This window comes from Dama dama, chromosome 3, assembly GCF_033118175.1.
Source record: "Dama dama isolate Ldn47 chromosome 3, ASM3311817v1, whole genome shotgun sequence".
In the NCBI taxonomy this organism is placed as follows: domain Eukaryota; kingdom Metazoa; phylum Chordata; class Mammalia; order Artiodactyla; family Cervidae; genus Dama; species Dama dama.
Window position 1 is genome coordinate 28,353,523 of NC_083683.1, and position 17,761 is coordinate 28,371,283.

The 17,761-nt window shown below is 38.4% G+C and overlaps 1 protein-coding gene across 1 annotated transcript in view; it reads left to right on the forward strand.

Moving 5' to 3' along the window:
- Positions 1 to 17,761, forward strand: part of ACSS3 (acyl-CoA synthetase short chain family member 3) — a 166,167-nt gene that overhangs the window by 21,745 nt on the left and 126,661 nt on the right. The window contains exon 2 of the mRNA XM_061125269.1: positions 6,694 to 6,838. Coding sequence (XP_060981252.1) covers positions 6,694 to 6,838 — 145 coding nt within the window. The remainder of the gene's footprint in view (positions 1 to 6,693; positions 6,839 to 17,761) is intronic.

A 17,761-nucleotide genomic window follows, 5' to 3' on the forward strand; every position in this document is an offset into this window, starting at 1 on the left:
ATGACCACAAATTTATGACAGATCTATGTGATTTGGAGGTTCTATCTAGCTTTTTATTATTGACTCTTCAGCTGCTTGAGGTTAATTCTGGTGAAAAAAAAATAAAAAGAACAAAGGTTTTATGGCCCAAATTTTGGTTTCTTCAAACTGAGTTTAGACATTATCATATATGTAAGAAATGCTTCTTTTTTTACCAGAAGAATATTCAAAAAAGATGTTTTTATTATAAAAATTTTCACTAATGGTAGCTATGCTGATTACAGAGTTGATGATTCAGTCAGATCAGGAGAAAAGCAATCTAGACAAAGCATTTAAAGTTATTTAAATGTATTTAAACCATCTATTCAATATAAATACATGCTCATGAAAATTAAATAACACAGGAAGTATTTATCATGTAAAAATACAGACTATCCCTTCTCCATTCTGTCCCTCAACTTTCTCTTATGCAGAGTTTACCACTGTTAATATTTTCCTGTCCATTTTTCTAGACTCCTTGTGCTTTTATGCAACCCAGAGATGAACATGTAAGCAACTTGCTATGGCTATGTTAAAAGTACATTTTGTGTGTGTGTGTGTGTGTGTGTGTGTGTGTGTGTGTGTGTATGCATATTCCTAAATTGCTGAACTAACTTATTTGCTCACCTACTTTATGTGAGAATGCCAGTTTCTCTCTACTCTCACCAACAGTGTGTATATTATATTTTTTATACCAGTTGGCTCAGATGGTAAAGCATCTGCCCACAATGCGGGAGACCCAGGTTAGATCCCTGGGTCAGGAAGATCCCCTGGAGAAGGAAATAGCAACCCACTCCAGTACTCTGGCCTGGAAAATTCCGTGGATGGAGGAGCCTGGTGGGCTACAGTCCATGGGGTCGCAAAGAGACGCAACTGAGAGACTTCACTTTCACTTTCAGTGTAGAAAAATGACATTATTGTTTTAATGTTCATTTTTCTGATGTTTGTAAGACTGAGTACCATTTTTATGCTTATTGACTATTATCATATTTTTCCTCTGTGGATAGTGTGCTGAAATTCTTTGCCTATTGGATTTAAATTTTTTTTCTTACTGACTCATAGAAGCACTTTGCATATTACTGAAGCTGCAAATGTACCTTTCCCCTTGTCAGTTAGGGCTTCCCAGGTAACTAGATGGCAAAGAATCTGCCTGCAATGCAAGAGACCTGGGTTCGATCCCTGGGTTGGGAAAATCCCCTGGAGAAGGGAATGGTTACCCACTCCAGTATTCTTGCCTGGAGAATTCCATGGAGAGAGAAGCCTGGCAGGCTACAGTCCATGGGGTCACAAAGAGTTGGACACAACTGAGCGACTAACACGTGCTTGCTTGTTAGTTATGCTGAGAATATGCCCTTCCCACCCTCCCCACACCTCGACTTTATCTTGTCTTCTATTTTATGCACACACAAACACAGAGTATACACACACACACCTGCACATACACCCAGACGTGCTCATCTGAGTGTGAGGTTCAGCAGGTAGCTGAGTGGAGAACATTTCAAAATCCAAGCAAGGATCCATGTTCACTCAGCAGTGGATGCAGGTTTTGATTGCTGCAGTCTTTCTTTCTATAATTTTTCAGGGAGAAGAGGGAATTTCCACGTGGCAATGGTATACAGAGTTTCTGGGCCTCTTGGAAGTTATATAGAGCATTGTTCCTATTTTACAGGTCTTAAATCTGTAGGACAGTTATGCATGCAGAGATTATACTTGTTTCAGAAAGACTCTAGGAAGGCAAACTTTTGCATGATGCATATGTGTGAGTGTGTGTTTGATGATTATTAATTTTCCGTCTAAACACCAATGACCCATTCTTTATTCCTACCTGCCTCTGATCTGGGAGTTATTTCAGAGCTTTATTAAAAGAGAGGTTTTCTGTTAAGTGTTTGTATTGCCTGCTTAGTATTTATACATTCCGTATGAATGTATTCTGGGGTAGGGCTGTGTACATTTTTCTACCCCTTCTTTTTCTTTCTTTTATTTTAATTTAGCAGTATGTAAAATGTCACAAATTCTATGGGTCTGCCACATTTCTCATGATTTCTAGATTTAGCAGTCATCGATCCTATCTGTTCTATAAATTAAAAATATTTCCACTTTTCTGATCTAGTGGTAGCACCATTTCTAGTGGTTCCATATTGCTTTCAATTTTATTTCAGTTTTACATTTTTTCTGTTATTCAGGTAAATACGGCAATTTCAGATTGCTTCCAATTTTCTGCAGAAGGAATTCAGGGCAGGGGTTGGATAGGATAAAGAATATGAAGTTTTTTCCTTTTTGCAGCAGAATTAAATCTGACTGAGTCTATATATATACACTATTTCTGTGTGATACATGAAATACTAATACATTTGGGAAGACTGGAGCATCACAAATGAATGAAAACAGGATTAGTCAAAAAAACGATGCTTGGCAAGCTGACTGCTGATGAATAAACAAATTTAACTGTACTGCCACATCAAAATATATATATATATATATATAGACACACACATATACAAACATATATATATATCATAATGTGTGCCAAGTCACTTCAGTCATGTCTGATTCTTTTCGACCCCATGGACTGTACCCTGCCAGTCTCCTCTGTCCATGGGATTCTCCAGGCAAGACTACTGGAGTGGGTTGCCTTGCCCTCCTCCAAGGAATCTTCCTGACCCAGGGATCAAACCCAAGTCTGTTATGACTCCTGCATTGGTAGGCAGGTTCTTTACCACTGGTGCCATCTGGGAGGCCTATATGTCATAATATAAATATTAATATATAATACATAACAGGTTTTACACACAGATTACATATGTGTATAAATATATTAATGATACTTTTAAGACATCAGTATTAAAAATTAAATCAGAAGACAGTAATATGAATTATCTTAGAGGGGAAATTGTGATGGAAAATTGTGAATTTATTTGACAACATATGAATTTAAAGTATCTTTCTGTCAGGAAATATCATAAATTAAAATTTGTGATAAATTGAGAAAATAATTTATAAGTGTTAGACTTAAATTCAATATCCTATATAAAGTACCTTTACAAATTGGCAAGACATCACATAGAGCAAAACTAAAACAATTTTTACTTCTAAAAATGAAGAAGATTGAGAACAACCTGTGTTTAGAGGAGTGTGATAAAATGAACTTTCAGGTAATGCTGATGGTAATATAAATTGATTTAACACGTTCAGAAAGCAATTTGGTCATTTGGTGTGTGAAAATATGTGTGTGATTGTAGGAATTTTGTTGGCATACATAATAAAAAGCAGTGTGACCAATATTTCTCTAAAAGAAGCATCATCCTAGGATCATTTAAAATAATGACAATATTGTGAAGAGCAATTTGCCACAATGCAGAGTAACTTGTGCTTAAACAGCTGCCGAAGCTATTATTGAACATCAATTGAATGGAATATAGTGCCTTGATTAAACATGTTTTTAGAATTTTTCAGGTCATTGGAAAAAACTTATAATGTGTTCTTAAACAGAGGCAAAATATTTACATGTAGAAAAAATAAAATACTCCAAAGTGTATTTTCTGGGTTTTCTGCAGTGAGCATTAGGGATTTTAATAATCTGGGGTGGCAAACCATTTAAAATCTTCTCATAAATTTTTAGAAGGGGTAGTGAAGAGACAGCACATAGAAGGCATCCAGTTGATCTGTACTGAAATGATTTGATTTGAAATGAAATAAAATCTTGCAATGGTAGAGTAATCAGATCTTTGAGCTGTGAGGCCTTTTGCAGGTCACTTGGTCCCGTTATCCGCAGTAATCCGGCCCTTAAGTTTAGCCAGTTTATAGCGGTATATTCATTACCTGTAACCACCTCTGGAGCCGCGCCAACATGTCACTCCATTCAGCAGTTCTTGCTTATCAGTGCTTGCAGACCTTTCCTTCTGTTTGAATTTCTTTCCTGTCTGTCCCAAAGGGTACCTTAAAATTCTTTAAATTTCTCTAAGGGCATCCTTAAAAAAGAAAATGCTAGTGTGCAAATAATTTAAATTTTAAGCCACTCAAAATTTGCAAATAATTGGAAAAAAAAAAAACAAAGTTCTTTGAGTATAGGTGAATTTTGGGTGCCTTCTATATCTTGGCTTTTGTAAATAATGCTGAAGTGAACATAAGGGTGTATATATCTTTTTGAATTAATGCTTTTATTTTCTTCTGGTAAACACCCAGAAATGAAATTGCTAGATTTTATGGTAGTTCTGTTTTTAACTTTTTGAGGCACCTTGATACTGTTTTTCATAGTGGCTGAACCAATTTGCATTCCAACTAATAGTGCACAAGGGTCCCTAGGGTTGTTTTTTGATTAGATGATTTTATACACATGAAATATTGGTCTAGAGTAAGCTATTAATAAATATTACTTAGAGACTTTCATGACAAGGTGGACAAAATGTACTTTTTCCTATTCATTCTGTTCAATATAGCTAAAAACATAGGACATTACTTATAAAATACACATAAGACTCTGAAAGGAAGAGAGAAGAAACCAAATCAGCTCAGATTTGGGACTGGAAAAATGACATGACACTTGAATTCCCCAAGTTTTCTTTTTTGCTTTTATGTCCTAGACTGAGTGCTAGAGAAGGTGGCAATTCAGAAGTGCCAATGGGTGTAGAAAAAAAGTCCCAGAAAATTTTCTCTTTGGATCCCTCCCCCTACTCCCTAAATAAAAAGGGGTAGGGAAGGGCAGCCTGCCAAAAGAGGATCTTTGGACAGTCACCACCCTAATCCAGTCAAGCAGTATGGCAAACTGTGATCCCCATCCCATCCTCATCGGTGAAAAGATGGTGAGGAGTCTAGACTTCTACTTTGCCAGGCTGTATTATATTGCCAACTCCCCTAGTGGTATCAGAGAAGGTTTTCTCAGGAATTGGAACTTTCATTACAGCTAGGATAAGAGGTAAGGAGGCTCTTGGTCCTGGCAGTATCAGTGGGGTCCATGTGGGCAGTCTCGTGAGATGCCATTCCCCCTATCATCCAGAATGATGTAATGGAAGCCTAGTGGGAGCCTGAACTTTGACCCGAGCTCAGTGGTAAGGAGGTCCCTCTTACTCTCATGAGTGGAAGCAGAGGCCTAATGAGGAGCTGGAGCTTAAACCTGAGTAAACATTTTTTACTTTTTTCTTGATGTATTAGTTAATTATGGCCGTAATTATGCTTCATATCACCATTAAAATCGGAGTCAGAAGATGCTTATTCATCAGCTAATCTGTAGGTTGTCATGGGATCAGCATGAATGGAAATGTTGCTCTCAGACATCTATCTGGCTGAGTTGGGCTGCAGGCTGAAGAGGAGGCAGCAGTAATACCCGGAGGCTCTCCTCCAGGGGAGGGTCGAGGTGCAGCAGTAATACCCCGGGGCTCTTCTCCAGGAGAGGGTCGAGGTGCAGGAGAGCGAGCTTGATTATATCTGCTGTGTCAAGGGCTTTCAAGTCAGAGCATGCCTCATGGCTGCTGATTAGCCAAAGCGAGGCACATGGGTGGCCCCAAAGTCAGGGGACGTATTCTCCACTGATGAGAGTGGAGGCTGGAGGAAGAGACAAAATATTTTTAATAGAAGAGGCGAGGAGAAGAGACCGTGTTTTTCAACAAAGGTGGAATCTATTGCACTTGGCAGTTCAGAATCACTGTGTTAATTACTCATTGTGCTGTACTGTGAGGTCATCATTTTCACCATCATTGATGTGTGCAGGGTCATTTGATGCTGATTAAATGATCCCTCCTACTGCCTTCTGTATCTGTTATTTCTTATTGCTTCCACTGTATCTGTAGATGTATTACCTGCTTCCTATCACACAGGCCTATTTGAATGAGTACCTGATGGTGACACTCAGTTTTATAAGGGGATTTTTATAATATTTGCTACTCTGATGTTGGAACCAATGAACCATTACTGGACTTGTATTTTTTTTTATCTAATATTCTCTTCCTAAAAAAGTGGAAAATTCAATTCTCAGGGAAATGAGTTACATTTTCTTAAAATTTATCTCCATCTATCTACATTATATCTGTATTTTCAAAGGGATGCACTCAGCAATTAAGAGATAAGGTAGTGAATTGAGAAGTTTTAAAAATTTATTGACCATATGTGCATGTTGATTGCTTATTCAAATTATGAACCGTCTCAAAATTCTGAAAAGAACTTACCTACACTTTGTGAAATTGGGGGTATTACATTTAATTTGAAACAAATATATATCTTTCAAGGAATATAAATATTTCAGAGAAGAATTGATTTTTTCCCAGCAAGTCTGTCTTTTTATAGCAGATCCCTAGACTTCAGTCATGCATCTACCATTTGCCCTCTCAGCGTAGTGCATCTGTCCTGGACTTGGATACAACTCATTTCATCCATGTAAAGTTGATTATTTTGGTGCTGTATACTCTAGTTTCATCCTAAGCAATAAAATCCACAAAATTGTCACCTTGAAGCGCAAGGTATATTTTCTTCTAGTGCACATGAAAATAAACACATGTTTATTAAAATCAAAATGTCACTTCTGTACTATCTTAAATAGTTTACAGCCATCATTACTTGGTATAACATGCACGGGAAAACACTGTTTTAAGGACAGCTCGCCAAACTGGAACTATGGAAACCTAGTTAAGCAACATATATGTTTTGAAAAGAGTCATTCACTTTTACTTTCCAATTATTTTTCAGGTTTGTGGAAGGGATGCTTAACATTTGTTACAATGCCATCGATCGTCATATTGAAAATGGTGAAGGAGATAAGATTGCTATCATTTATGACAGTCCTGTTACAAACACTAAAGCCACTATTACCTATAAAGAAGTCCTGGAACAGGTAATATTATTAACTTTCTATCCACGTTCTTTGGAAATCATACTGAAATTAATTTTTTTTTTTTTTGACAAGGATATATTTTACAACAAAGGGAATGTATCTAATATTTTATAACTATACATGGAGTATAACCTTTACAATTATGCATCAGTATGCTGTATACTTGATACATATAATATTGTAAATCAACTATACCTCAATCAAAAAATAAAACGTAAAGGCAGCTGGTTGTTTTATTTATTTATTTTTTTTAAATTTTTTTATTAGTTGGAGGCTAATTACTTCACAACATTTCAGTGGGTTTTGTCATACATTGATATGAATCAGCCATAGATTTACACGTATTCCCCATCCCGATCCCCCCTCCCACCTCCCTCTCCACCCGATTCCTCTGGGTCTTCCCAGTGCACCAGGCTCGAGCACTTGTCTCATGCATCCCACCTGGGCTGGTGATCTGTTTCACCATAGATAGTATACATGCTGTTCTTTTGAAACATTCCACCCTCACCTTCTCCCACAGAGTTCAAAAGTCTGTTCTGTATTTCTGTGTCTCTTTTTCTGTTTTGCATATAGGGTTATCGTTACCATCTTTCTAAATTCCATATATATGTGTTAGTATGCTGTAATGTTCTTTATCTTTCTGGCTTACTTCACTCTGTATAATGGGCTCCAGTTTCATCCATCTCATTAGGACTGATTCAAATGAATTCTTTTTAATGGCTGAGTAATATTCCATGGTGTATATGTACCACAGCTTCCTTATCCATTCATCTGCTGATGGGCATCTAGGTTGCTTCCATGTCCTGGCTATTATAAACAGTGCTGCGATGAACATTGGGGTGCACGTGTCTCTTTCAGATCTGGTTTCCTCAGTGTGTATGCCCAGAAGTGGGATTGCTGGGTCATATGGCAGTTCTATTTCCAGTTTTTTAAGAAATCTCCACACTGTTTTCCATAGTGGCTGTACTAGTTTGCATTCCCACCAACAGTGTAAGAGGGTTCCCTTTTCTCCACACCCTCTCCAGCATTTATTGCTTGTAGACTTTTGGATAGCAGCCATCCTGACTGGTGTGTAATGGTACCTCATTGTGGTTTTGATTTGCATTTCTCTAATAATGAGTGATGTTGAGCATCTTTTCATGTGTTTGTTAGCCATCTGTATGTCTTCTTTGGAGAAATGTCTGTTTAGTTCTCTGGCCCATTTTTTGATTGGGTCATTTATTTTTCTGGAATTGAGCTTCAGGAGTTGCTTGTATATTTTTGAGATTAATCCTTTGTCTGTTTCTTCATTTGCTATTATTTTCTCCCAATCTGAGGGCTGTCTTTTCACCTTGCTTATAGTTTCCTTTGTTGTGCAAAAGCTTTTAAGTTTCATTAGGTCCCATTTGTTTAGTTTTGCTTATATTTCCAATATTCTGGGAGGTGGGTCATAGAGGATCTTGCTGTGATTTATGTCGGAGAGTGTTTTGCCTATGTTCTCCTCTAGGAGTTTTATAGTTTCTGGTCTGACATTTAGATCTTTAATCCATTTTGAGTTTATTTTTGGGTATGGTGTTAGAAAGTGTTCTAGTTTCATTCTTTTACAAGTGGTTGACCAGTTTTCCCAGCACCACTTGTTAAAGAGGTTGTCTTTTTTCCATTGTATATCCTTGCCTCCTTTGTCAAAGATAAGGTGTCCATAGGTTCGTGGATTTATCTCTGGGCTTTCTATTCTGTTCCATTGATCTATATTTCTGTCTTTGTGCCAGTACCATACTGTCTTGATGACTGTGGCTTTGTAGTAGAGTCTGAAGTCAGGCAGGTTGATTCCTCCAGTTCCATTCTTCTTTCTCAAGATTACTTTGGCTATTCGAGGTTTTTTGTATTTCCATACAAATTGTGAAATTCTTTGGTCTAGTTCTGTGAAAAATACCGTTGGTAGCTTGATAGGGATTGCATTGAATCTATAGATTGCTTTGGGTAGAATAGCCATTTTGACTATATTGATTCTTCCAATCCATGAACACAGTATGTTTCTCCATCTGTTTGTGTCCTCTTTGATTTCTTTCATCAGTGTTTTATAGTTTTCTATGTATAGGTCTTTTGTTTCTTTAGGTAGATATACTCCTAAGTATTTTATTCTTTTTGTTGCAATGGGGAATGGTATTGTTTCCTTAATTTCTCTTTCTGTTTTTTCATTGTTAGTATATAGGAATGCAAGGGGTTTCTGTGTGTTAATTTTATATCCTGCAACTTTACTATATTCATTGATTAGCTCTAGTAATTTTCTGGTAGAGTCTTTAGGGTTTTCTATGTAGAGGATCATGTCATCTGCAAGCAGTGAGAGTTTCACTTCTTCTTTTCCTATCTGGATTCCTTTTACTTCTTTTTCTGCTCTGATTGCTGTGGCCAAAACTTCTAACACTATGTTGAATGGTAGTGGTGAGAGTGGGCACCCTTGTCTTGTTCCTGATTTCAGGGGAAATGCTTTCAATTTTTCACCATTGAGGGTGATGCTTGCTGTGGGTTTGTCATATATAGCTTTTATTATGTTGAGGTATGTACCTTCTATTCCTGCTTTCTGGAGAGTTTTAATCATAAATGAGTGTTGAATTTTGTCAAAGGCTTTCTCTGCATCTATTGAGATAATCATATGGTTTTTATCTTTCAATTTGTTAATGTGGTGTATTACATTGATTGATTTGCGGATATTGAAGAATCCTTGCATTCCTGGGATAAAGCCCACTTGATTGTGGTGTATGATTTTTTTAATATGTTGTTGGATTCTGTTTGCTAGAATTTTGTTAAGGATTTTTGCATCTATGTTCATCAGTGATATTGGCCTGTAGTTTTCTTTTTTTGTGGCATCTTTGTCTGGTTTTGGAATCAGGGTGATGGTGGCCTCATAGAATGAGTTTGGAAGCTTACCTTCATCTGCAATTTTCTGGAAGAGTTTGAGTAAGATAGGTGTTAGCTCTTCTCTAAATTTTTGGTAGAATTCAGCTGTGAAGCCATCTGGTCCTGGGCTTTTGTTTGCTGGAAGATTTTTGATTACAGTTTCGATTTCCTTGCCTGTGATGGGTCTGTTAAGATCTTCTGTTTCTTCCTGGTTCAGTTTTGGAAAGTTATACTTTTCTAAGAATTTGTCCATTTCATCCAAGTTGTCCATTTTATTGGCATAGAGCTGCTGGTAGTAATCTCTTATGATCCTTTGTATTTCAGTGTTGTCTGTTGTGATCTCTCCATTTTCATTTCTAATTTTGTTAATTTGGTTCTTCTCTCTTTGTTTTTTAATGAGTCTTGCTAATGGTTTGTCAATTTTGTTTATTTTTTCAAAAAACCAGCTTTTAGCTTTGTTGATTTTTGCTATGGTCTCTTTAGTTTCTATTGCATTTATTTCTGCCTTAATTTTTAAGATTTCTTTCCTTCTGCTAACCCTGGGATTCTTCATTTCTTCCTTCTCTAATTGCTTTAGGTGTAGAGTTAGGTTATTTATTTGGCTTTTTTCTTGTTTCTTGATGTAAGCCTGTAATGCTATGAACCTTCCCCTTAGCACTGCTTTTACAGTGTCCCACCGAAATTAATTTAAATAGCATACATTCTCATTGCATAGCCTTAATTCTCTTAGTTCATTGACATGCTGTTGTACTTTTAGTGCACGCTGTAAACAGATGTGTGTTTACTCATTTAAATTGTTTTTATTCTTTATATTTTACAGTACTAAAAGATACTCATTTTATTACTTGTAAACATTTTTATTGCATTATAGTTGCTTTACAATGTTGTGTTAGCTTCTGCTGCATAGCAAAATGAATCAGCCCTACATACACATATATCCCCTCTCTTTTGGGTTTCCCTCCCACTTAACCCCCCAGGGTATATTAAGTAGAGTTCCCTGTGCTACACAGTATGTTCCCATCAGTTGTCTATTTTGTATATAGTATCAATCATGGAGCATTTCCCAGGTGGCTCAGTGGTAAAGAATCTGCTTGCCAATGCAGTAGACATGGGTTTGATCCTTAGGTGGGGAGAAGGAAATGGCAACCCACTCCAGTATTCTTGCCTGGGAAATCCCATGGACAGAGGGGCCTGGCCGGCTGCAGTCCATGAGGTCGCAGAGTTGGTTGGACATGACTTAGCGACTACACGACAGCAAACATCAATAGGCTGTATGTATCAGTCCCAACCTCCCGGTTCTTCCCAGCCCACCCCTTTCCCCCTTGATATCCATGTTTGTTCTATATCTGTCTGTCTCTCTTTCTGCTTTGCAAATGAGATCATCTATACCATTTTCTAGATTCCACATATATGTGTTAATGTATGATTTTTTTTCTCTTTCTGACTTCCCTCCTGTATATGACACTGTCTGGATCCACGGAACCAGACAGACATCCCAGAGATAAACCCACACACATGTGGTCACTTAATCTATGACAAAGGGGGCAAGAATATGCAATGGAAAAAACACAGCCTCTTCAATAAGTGGTGCTGGGAAAATTGGGAAACTATATGTAAAAGAATGAAAATAGAACATTCCCTAACATCATACACAAGAATAAACTGGAAATGGGACCTTATTTTAAAGGAAGAGGTTAACAGATCTCTGACAGTGTGCTTTTATTCTCTCTGGCCTTCATTTTCCCTCCACGCTGGCATCACCTGGCCCTCTCTCCAACCCTTGTGCTGTTGAAGTGGTCTCCCTGCCTTCTGACTCACCTGTTACCAGGCTGTGCATCTGTCACATTATCACCTAAGATGACACTAGAATTTTCTTCCTAAGAAATGACTTATTAAAAAAAAAAAAAAAAGAAATGACTTATTACTCTACCCCCGCTTGAAAACCTTTTCTTTAAAAACTACTGTTATTTAGAGAGCAGAATCTGGATTCCTGTGATGTATAAGACGCTTTGGAATCTGATCACAGCATCCCTCCAAGCTTCATTTCCCAATGCTCTTGGCCATGAACACAACTCTTTTTCACCCTAGATGTCCTTACACTCCCTCAGGCACTCCTGGCCCTTTAAAGATCTTTGTACATGCTCATTCGTTCCCCTTATTTGCTCTTTCCCCCTTCCTCCCATCTGGGTAGTTCTCAAGTGAATCATGATATTGGCAGATAAGTTATGAGATTCTTTTCTTCCAATATTAGGGTAGAAATGAGATGTCATAAGTAATTATAAAAGTATTTGGGTTTTGTGGCCTGGAGGAGACTTATTCTTGCTCTGGGGGAGGGCATTTATTTATTTGTGGTTGGAAGGGAGCTAGACTGGAGGGCAAGGTTCCTCAGCCTTGATACTGTTGACATTTTAGGCCAGGTAGTTCAGTTGTGGGGAGCTGTCGTGTACACTGTAGGGTTTTTAGCAGCGTTTCTGGTCTCACTCACTAGTTGCACCCCTTTCCCAGTTGTGATGACCAAAAATGTCTGCAGATATTGCTGAAATGTCCCATGTAAATGCCTTTACTTTTATATGGAGGCTTTTTGAATCACATTCTTTTATTTTGCTTTTTTTTTTTTAAACTCATGTAGAATTTCCATGCAAGTTTTAGAGTATTTGGTTAACTTCCCCTGGCTCTCTGAAATAATATCCTTTTGCACCAGCATTGTTTCTGTTTAGCCTTCTAAGGGATTTCAAAAAAGGCAACTGAGGGAAAACTATTACTGCCCCAATCTCGGGTTGCTGCAAGCAATAAAGTTAGGAAACAAGGGGGCTTTGCAGCCTGGCTGCAGCAACAAATTCTGCCTTCAGCTGACTGGAACAGAAGAGGAATTTATGAAAAGTGAAGACCCCAAGGGAGAAGGGCTAGCAGTGAAGAGTTAAGGAGAAGCCACCAATTGCCTAAGAAGTAGAGCTGCTGACTTGACTTCTAGACTGCCAGAGTAAGCACTAGTTGGCTCACGAGCTTCCAGGCCTCCGGCCCGGGGCAGCTGGCAGGAACTGTCTTGTCGTTTCATTTCACAATAGAAATAGGGCCTTGCCTCTTTCTGGGACTCATACTAGGGAAATTCCAGTCTAATAAGAGTCAAATACTGGGCAGCTGACTACAGAAAAAAAGAAAATAATGCTGCAAATACAGTGTTAGACACTTTTCATGAGTCTGAACGTGGGAACTGTGTATTTTCAGAGTGAAGTTTCTAGAGACAGCTCACACTGGTCTGAGGAGGAAACGCAGTCTGTTATCAGGTGATTTTGGTTTTCATCTGAGGCTGTGTTTTATTTTAAAAGATAAATCTCCTGATAACCTGTTATATTCTGTGTTTTATTTTAGGTTTGCATTTTCAGCTTTTAGACGAGGTTTATAGCCTGTGTTCAAAAACTGAATCCTATGATTTGGGTATATGGCCATAGGCTCATTAATAATTAAGACAGGTTGATATTAAGATGGGCTTCTTAAGTGGCTCAGTGGTAAAGAATCCACCTGTACATGAGACATGGGTTCAATCCCTGGGTCAGGAAGATCCCCTGGGGAGGGTAATGTCAACCCACTCCAGTCTTCTTGCCTGGAGAATCCCATGTACAGAGGAGCCTGGTGGGCTCCGGAAAGAGTCAGACACGACCTAGTGACTAAACGGGAACAACAATATTAAGATCCTGGTTAATCTTTTTTTTTTTTTTTAATATTACTTTTTTTATTAACAACTTTATTAAGGTATACTTTACATTCCATAAAATTCACTCATTCATTAAATGTATGGTTGAATGACTTTTAGTATGTTTATGGACTTGTGCAACTGTCACCACAGAGTAATTTTAGAACATTTCCATCATCCATACCAGAAAGAAACCTCATGCCCATTCGCAGACACTTCCTTCCCATCCAAGGCCTATACAATCAGTCATCTAAATTCTATCTCTATAGATGTTGCCTTTTCTGGACATCTCATAAATGAAACATTACTGTATGTGGTCTTTGTAACTATTTCTCCTATTTAACCTGTTTTCGAAGTCCATCTCATGTTGCAGCACATGTTATTACTTCATTCCTTTCCATTGCTGGGTGAATCTTAATTGCTATCCTGCTTAGGAAGCTTACTTATATATTTAACATATATGATCTATATCAGTATGTTGAGTTTGATACATAACCAAACATCAGAGTCAAGGAAGACACTTTGGGAATGTAAACTAGGAAGTGTTAAATAAGTTGTTCCTCCTCTCATTTTCTGCTGTTTTGTTTTTAATTCGTAAGTGTATGTGATAAGTACACACATGCATTTTGCTTAGAGGCCATTCTGCTAACTCATCTTGGTTTTCTCATATGGAGTCTGGACTCTTAGACCCTTTTGAGGTTTGTGCTGGTTCATTGGTTTCAGCTTGGCCTGACATCAAAGTACTTAAAAGGCCTGTTTCTCTCACCTGCTGACAGCTTCTGATTCCCCAGGGTTTTCTTCTCTAAAGTACTAAAGGAAGGACTGTTAGGAAAGAGGGAGGCGTTGTGCTGTATTTTGATTACCTGCTCCTGGTTCCCTGTGGCTTTTACTTTATTAAGTAGAGAAGACAGGGAAAGAAAGATTTAATGGGTAAGGCCATTGAGAACAAACAAAAAGAAGAGCCTTTGTACTTTGCTTGTTTTCATCTCTGCTGCCTCATTTCTGCTGGGAGTTTTTGTCTAGGTAAAACTAAAGTTCGTACTTCTTAATTAGTGAACCAGAACATTTCAGGCTAAAGTATTTCAGTGACGTGAAGGATCTGAAGATTTTACAGAACGATTCAGAGGTAGAGCTTTTCTCAAACTGCCATCTCTTGTAGGGAGCTGATAATGAAAACACTTGTTTAAGATATTTGTACTGTACATCTGTGTCTCTTTTTCTGTTTTGCATATAGGGTTATTGTTACCATCTTTCTAAATTCCATATATACACGTTAGTATACTGTATTGGTCTTTATCTTTCTGGCTTACTTCACTCTGTATAATGGGCTCCAGTTTCATCCATCTCATTAGAACTGATTCAAATGAATTCTTTTTAATGGCTGAGTAATATTCCATGGTGTATATGTACCACAGCTTCCTTATCCATTCGTCTGATGATGGGCATCTAGTTGCTTCCATGTCCTGGCTATTATAAACAGTGCTGCGATGAACATTGGGGTGCACGTGTCTCTTTCAGATCTGGTTTCCTCGGTGTGTATGCCCAGAAGTGGGAGAAGGTGAGGGTGGGATGTTTTGAGAGAACAGCATAGAAACATGTACATTACCAAAGGTGAAACAGATCACCAGCCCAGGTTGGATGCATGAGACAAGTGCTCAGGGCGGGTGCACTGGGAAGACCCAGAGGGATGGGGTGGGGAAGGATGCGGGAGGGAGGATGGGGATGGGGAACACATGTAAATCCATGGCTGACTCATGTAAATGTATGGCAAAAACCACTACAATATTGTAAAGTAATTAGCCTCCAACTAATAAAAATAAATGGAGAAAATAAATAAATAAATATATATTGGGCAAAGTGGCCTAATATAATAAAATATATATATAAAAAAAAGATATTTGTAGAGAGACGGCTTGGTTCAAGATCCCTTGTTCATTCAACACATACTTAGTTTGCATGCCACACCTTCCTTGGAACAAGGAGTATAGATAAATGACTTATTCTTTATATTTAAAGAGCTACAAAAATCATGAAACATAACACCCGGTTATGTAGGGTAGTGTTGTATTTTGTGGGAAGGCACCCAACTCAGCCAGGGGCAAATAGGGCACAGGAAAGCTTTTGCAAGAGTCACTGTCTTATATGAGTCCTGGGACCTCCTCCCCAGCCCCGCCTTGCATTGCATTGCACACCCCAGCAAGCACCCATACCACGCCCCACCCCCACCTCATGCAGTCACGTCTCCAGGCTTGCTGCACGCCCACCTTCAAGCCTTTATACTTACCTGCCTTCTGCTTGAGATGGTGTTTCTTCCAGATATCTTATGATTCATGGCACCTGAATATTACTTTCTCGGTGAGATCTTCCTCGGCCATGTTAAATACAAAGGTTCTCATGCACACCACTTCATGAGTCCTTTTTCGGCTTTCCTTTTAAAATTTAACTATTTATTACTGAGTACCAGTCTTGATATTTTATTTATCTTTCTTTAGTATTTTTCCTCTTCTGGATGGCAGTTCCATGGAGGAAGGCATTTCTGTTTTGCTCGCAGAATAGTGCCTGGCATGTAGTAAACATTTGTTGACTGGTGAAGCAATGAATCAACGAATGGGCTTCCCAGGTGGGCACTGGTGATAAAGAACCTTCCTGCAGTGCAGGAGACGTTAAAGATGTGGGTTTGATCCCAGAGTCAAGAAGACCTCCTGGAGGAGGGCATGGCAACCCACTCTAGTACTCTTACCTAGAGAATCCCATGGACAGAGGAGCCTGGCAGGCTCCAGTCTATAGGATCAGAAAAAAAGTCACTTCAGGACATGACCGAAGTGACTTAGCATGAATGCGCAAAAAAATTAATGAATGAGCTACCATTTGGAATTTCTAAGTGACTGTAGCTTCCTTTATTGTGGGGATTTTTTATCTTCGAATTGTACCAGTAGTTTAACTTGATCTTCTTTCCAAGTAAATTCTAACTTCTTACTATCTGTGAAAGAAATTGTAGTTTATTTACATTTGGCTTGGAAGTTCAAGATGAATGTTTCTTTCTTGAATTTCCCACACTAGCAACTCTAGTGTCCACTCTAGGAGATAGGTGTTTATGGTGTCCTTCTCTTCAGTTCCGTCGCTCAGCCATGTCCAGCTCTTTGCCACCCTGTGGACTGCGGCATGCCAGGCCTCCCTGTCCATCACCAACTCCCGGAGCTTGCTCAAACTTATGTCCAGCGAGTCGGTGATGCCATCCAACCATCTCATCCTCTGTCATCCCCTTCTCCTCCTGCCCCCAATCCCTCCCAGCACCAGAGTCTTTTCCAGTGAGTCAGCTCTTTGCATCAGGTGGCCAAAGTACTGGAGTTTCAGCTTCAACATCAGTCCTTCCAATGAACACCCAGGACTGATCTCCTTTAGGATGGACTGGTTGGATCTCCTTGCAGTCCAAGGGACTCTCAAGAGTCTTCTCCAACACCACAGTTCAAAAGCATCAATTCTTTGGTGCTTAACTTTCTTTATAGTCCAATTCTCACATCCATACATGACTATTGAAAAAACCATAGCTTTGACTACGTGGACCTTTGTTAACAAAAGTAATGCCTCTGCTTTTTAATATGTTGTCTAGTTTTGTCATAGCTTTTCTTCCAAGGAGCAAGTGTCTTTTAATTTCATGGCTGCAGTCACCATGTGCAGATGATTTTGGGGCCCCCAAAAATGAAATCTCTCATGGTTTCCATTGTTTCCCCATCTATTTGCCATGAAGTGATGGGGCCAGATGCCATGATCCTAGTTTTCTGAATGTTGAGTTTTAAGCCAACTTTTTAACTTTCCTCTTTCACTTTTAAGAGGGTCTTTAGTTCTTCTTCACTTTCTGCCATAAGGGTGGTGTCATCTGCATGTCTGAGGTTATTATTTCTCCCGGCAATCATGATTCCAGCTTGTGCTTCATCCAGCCCAGCATTTCTCCTTCTCTTAGCTTTTTTCAAATTACTAGTTATATCAAAACTCAGTGACATAAAAGAGTGTGTGAGTTTATATTACATGTGCATGTGTATATTATATGTAGTAGTTATTATGTTTAGAAATTCCTACTTTGAATTTATCTTCTCTGCATCTAATTACATTTTAAATTTACTTCTACATGTGGTAAGTTTGTATTTTTTTGGTATTCAGACAGTTGTAAATTTTTATGTATGTATTCACTAAACAAAAATATGAGCCCCTACAGGGCATTTGAGAAATTTTCATAAATGTATGTATGCAGGGAAAATGAAGTCCAGTGTGTACTACATTTTCCTGATTTAATTCGAACTGAAAGTGTCTATTATCTTTACTAAAGGTAGCTTTTGAAATATAATTATGGCAGGAGT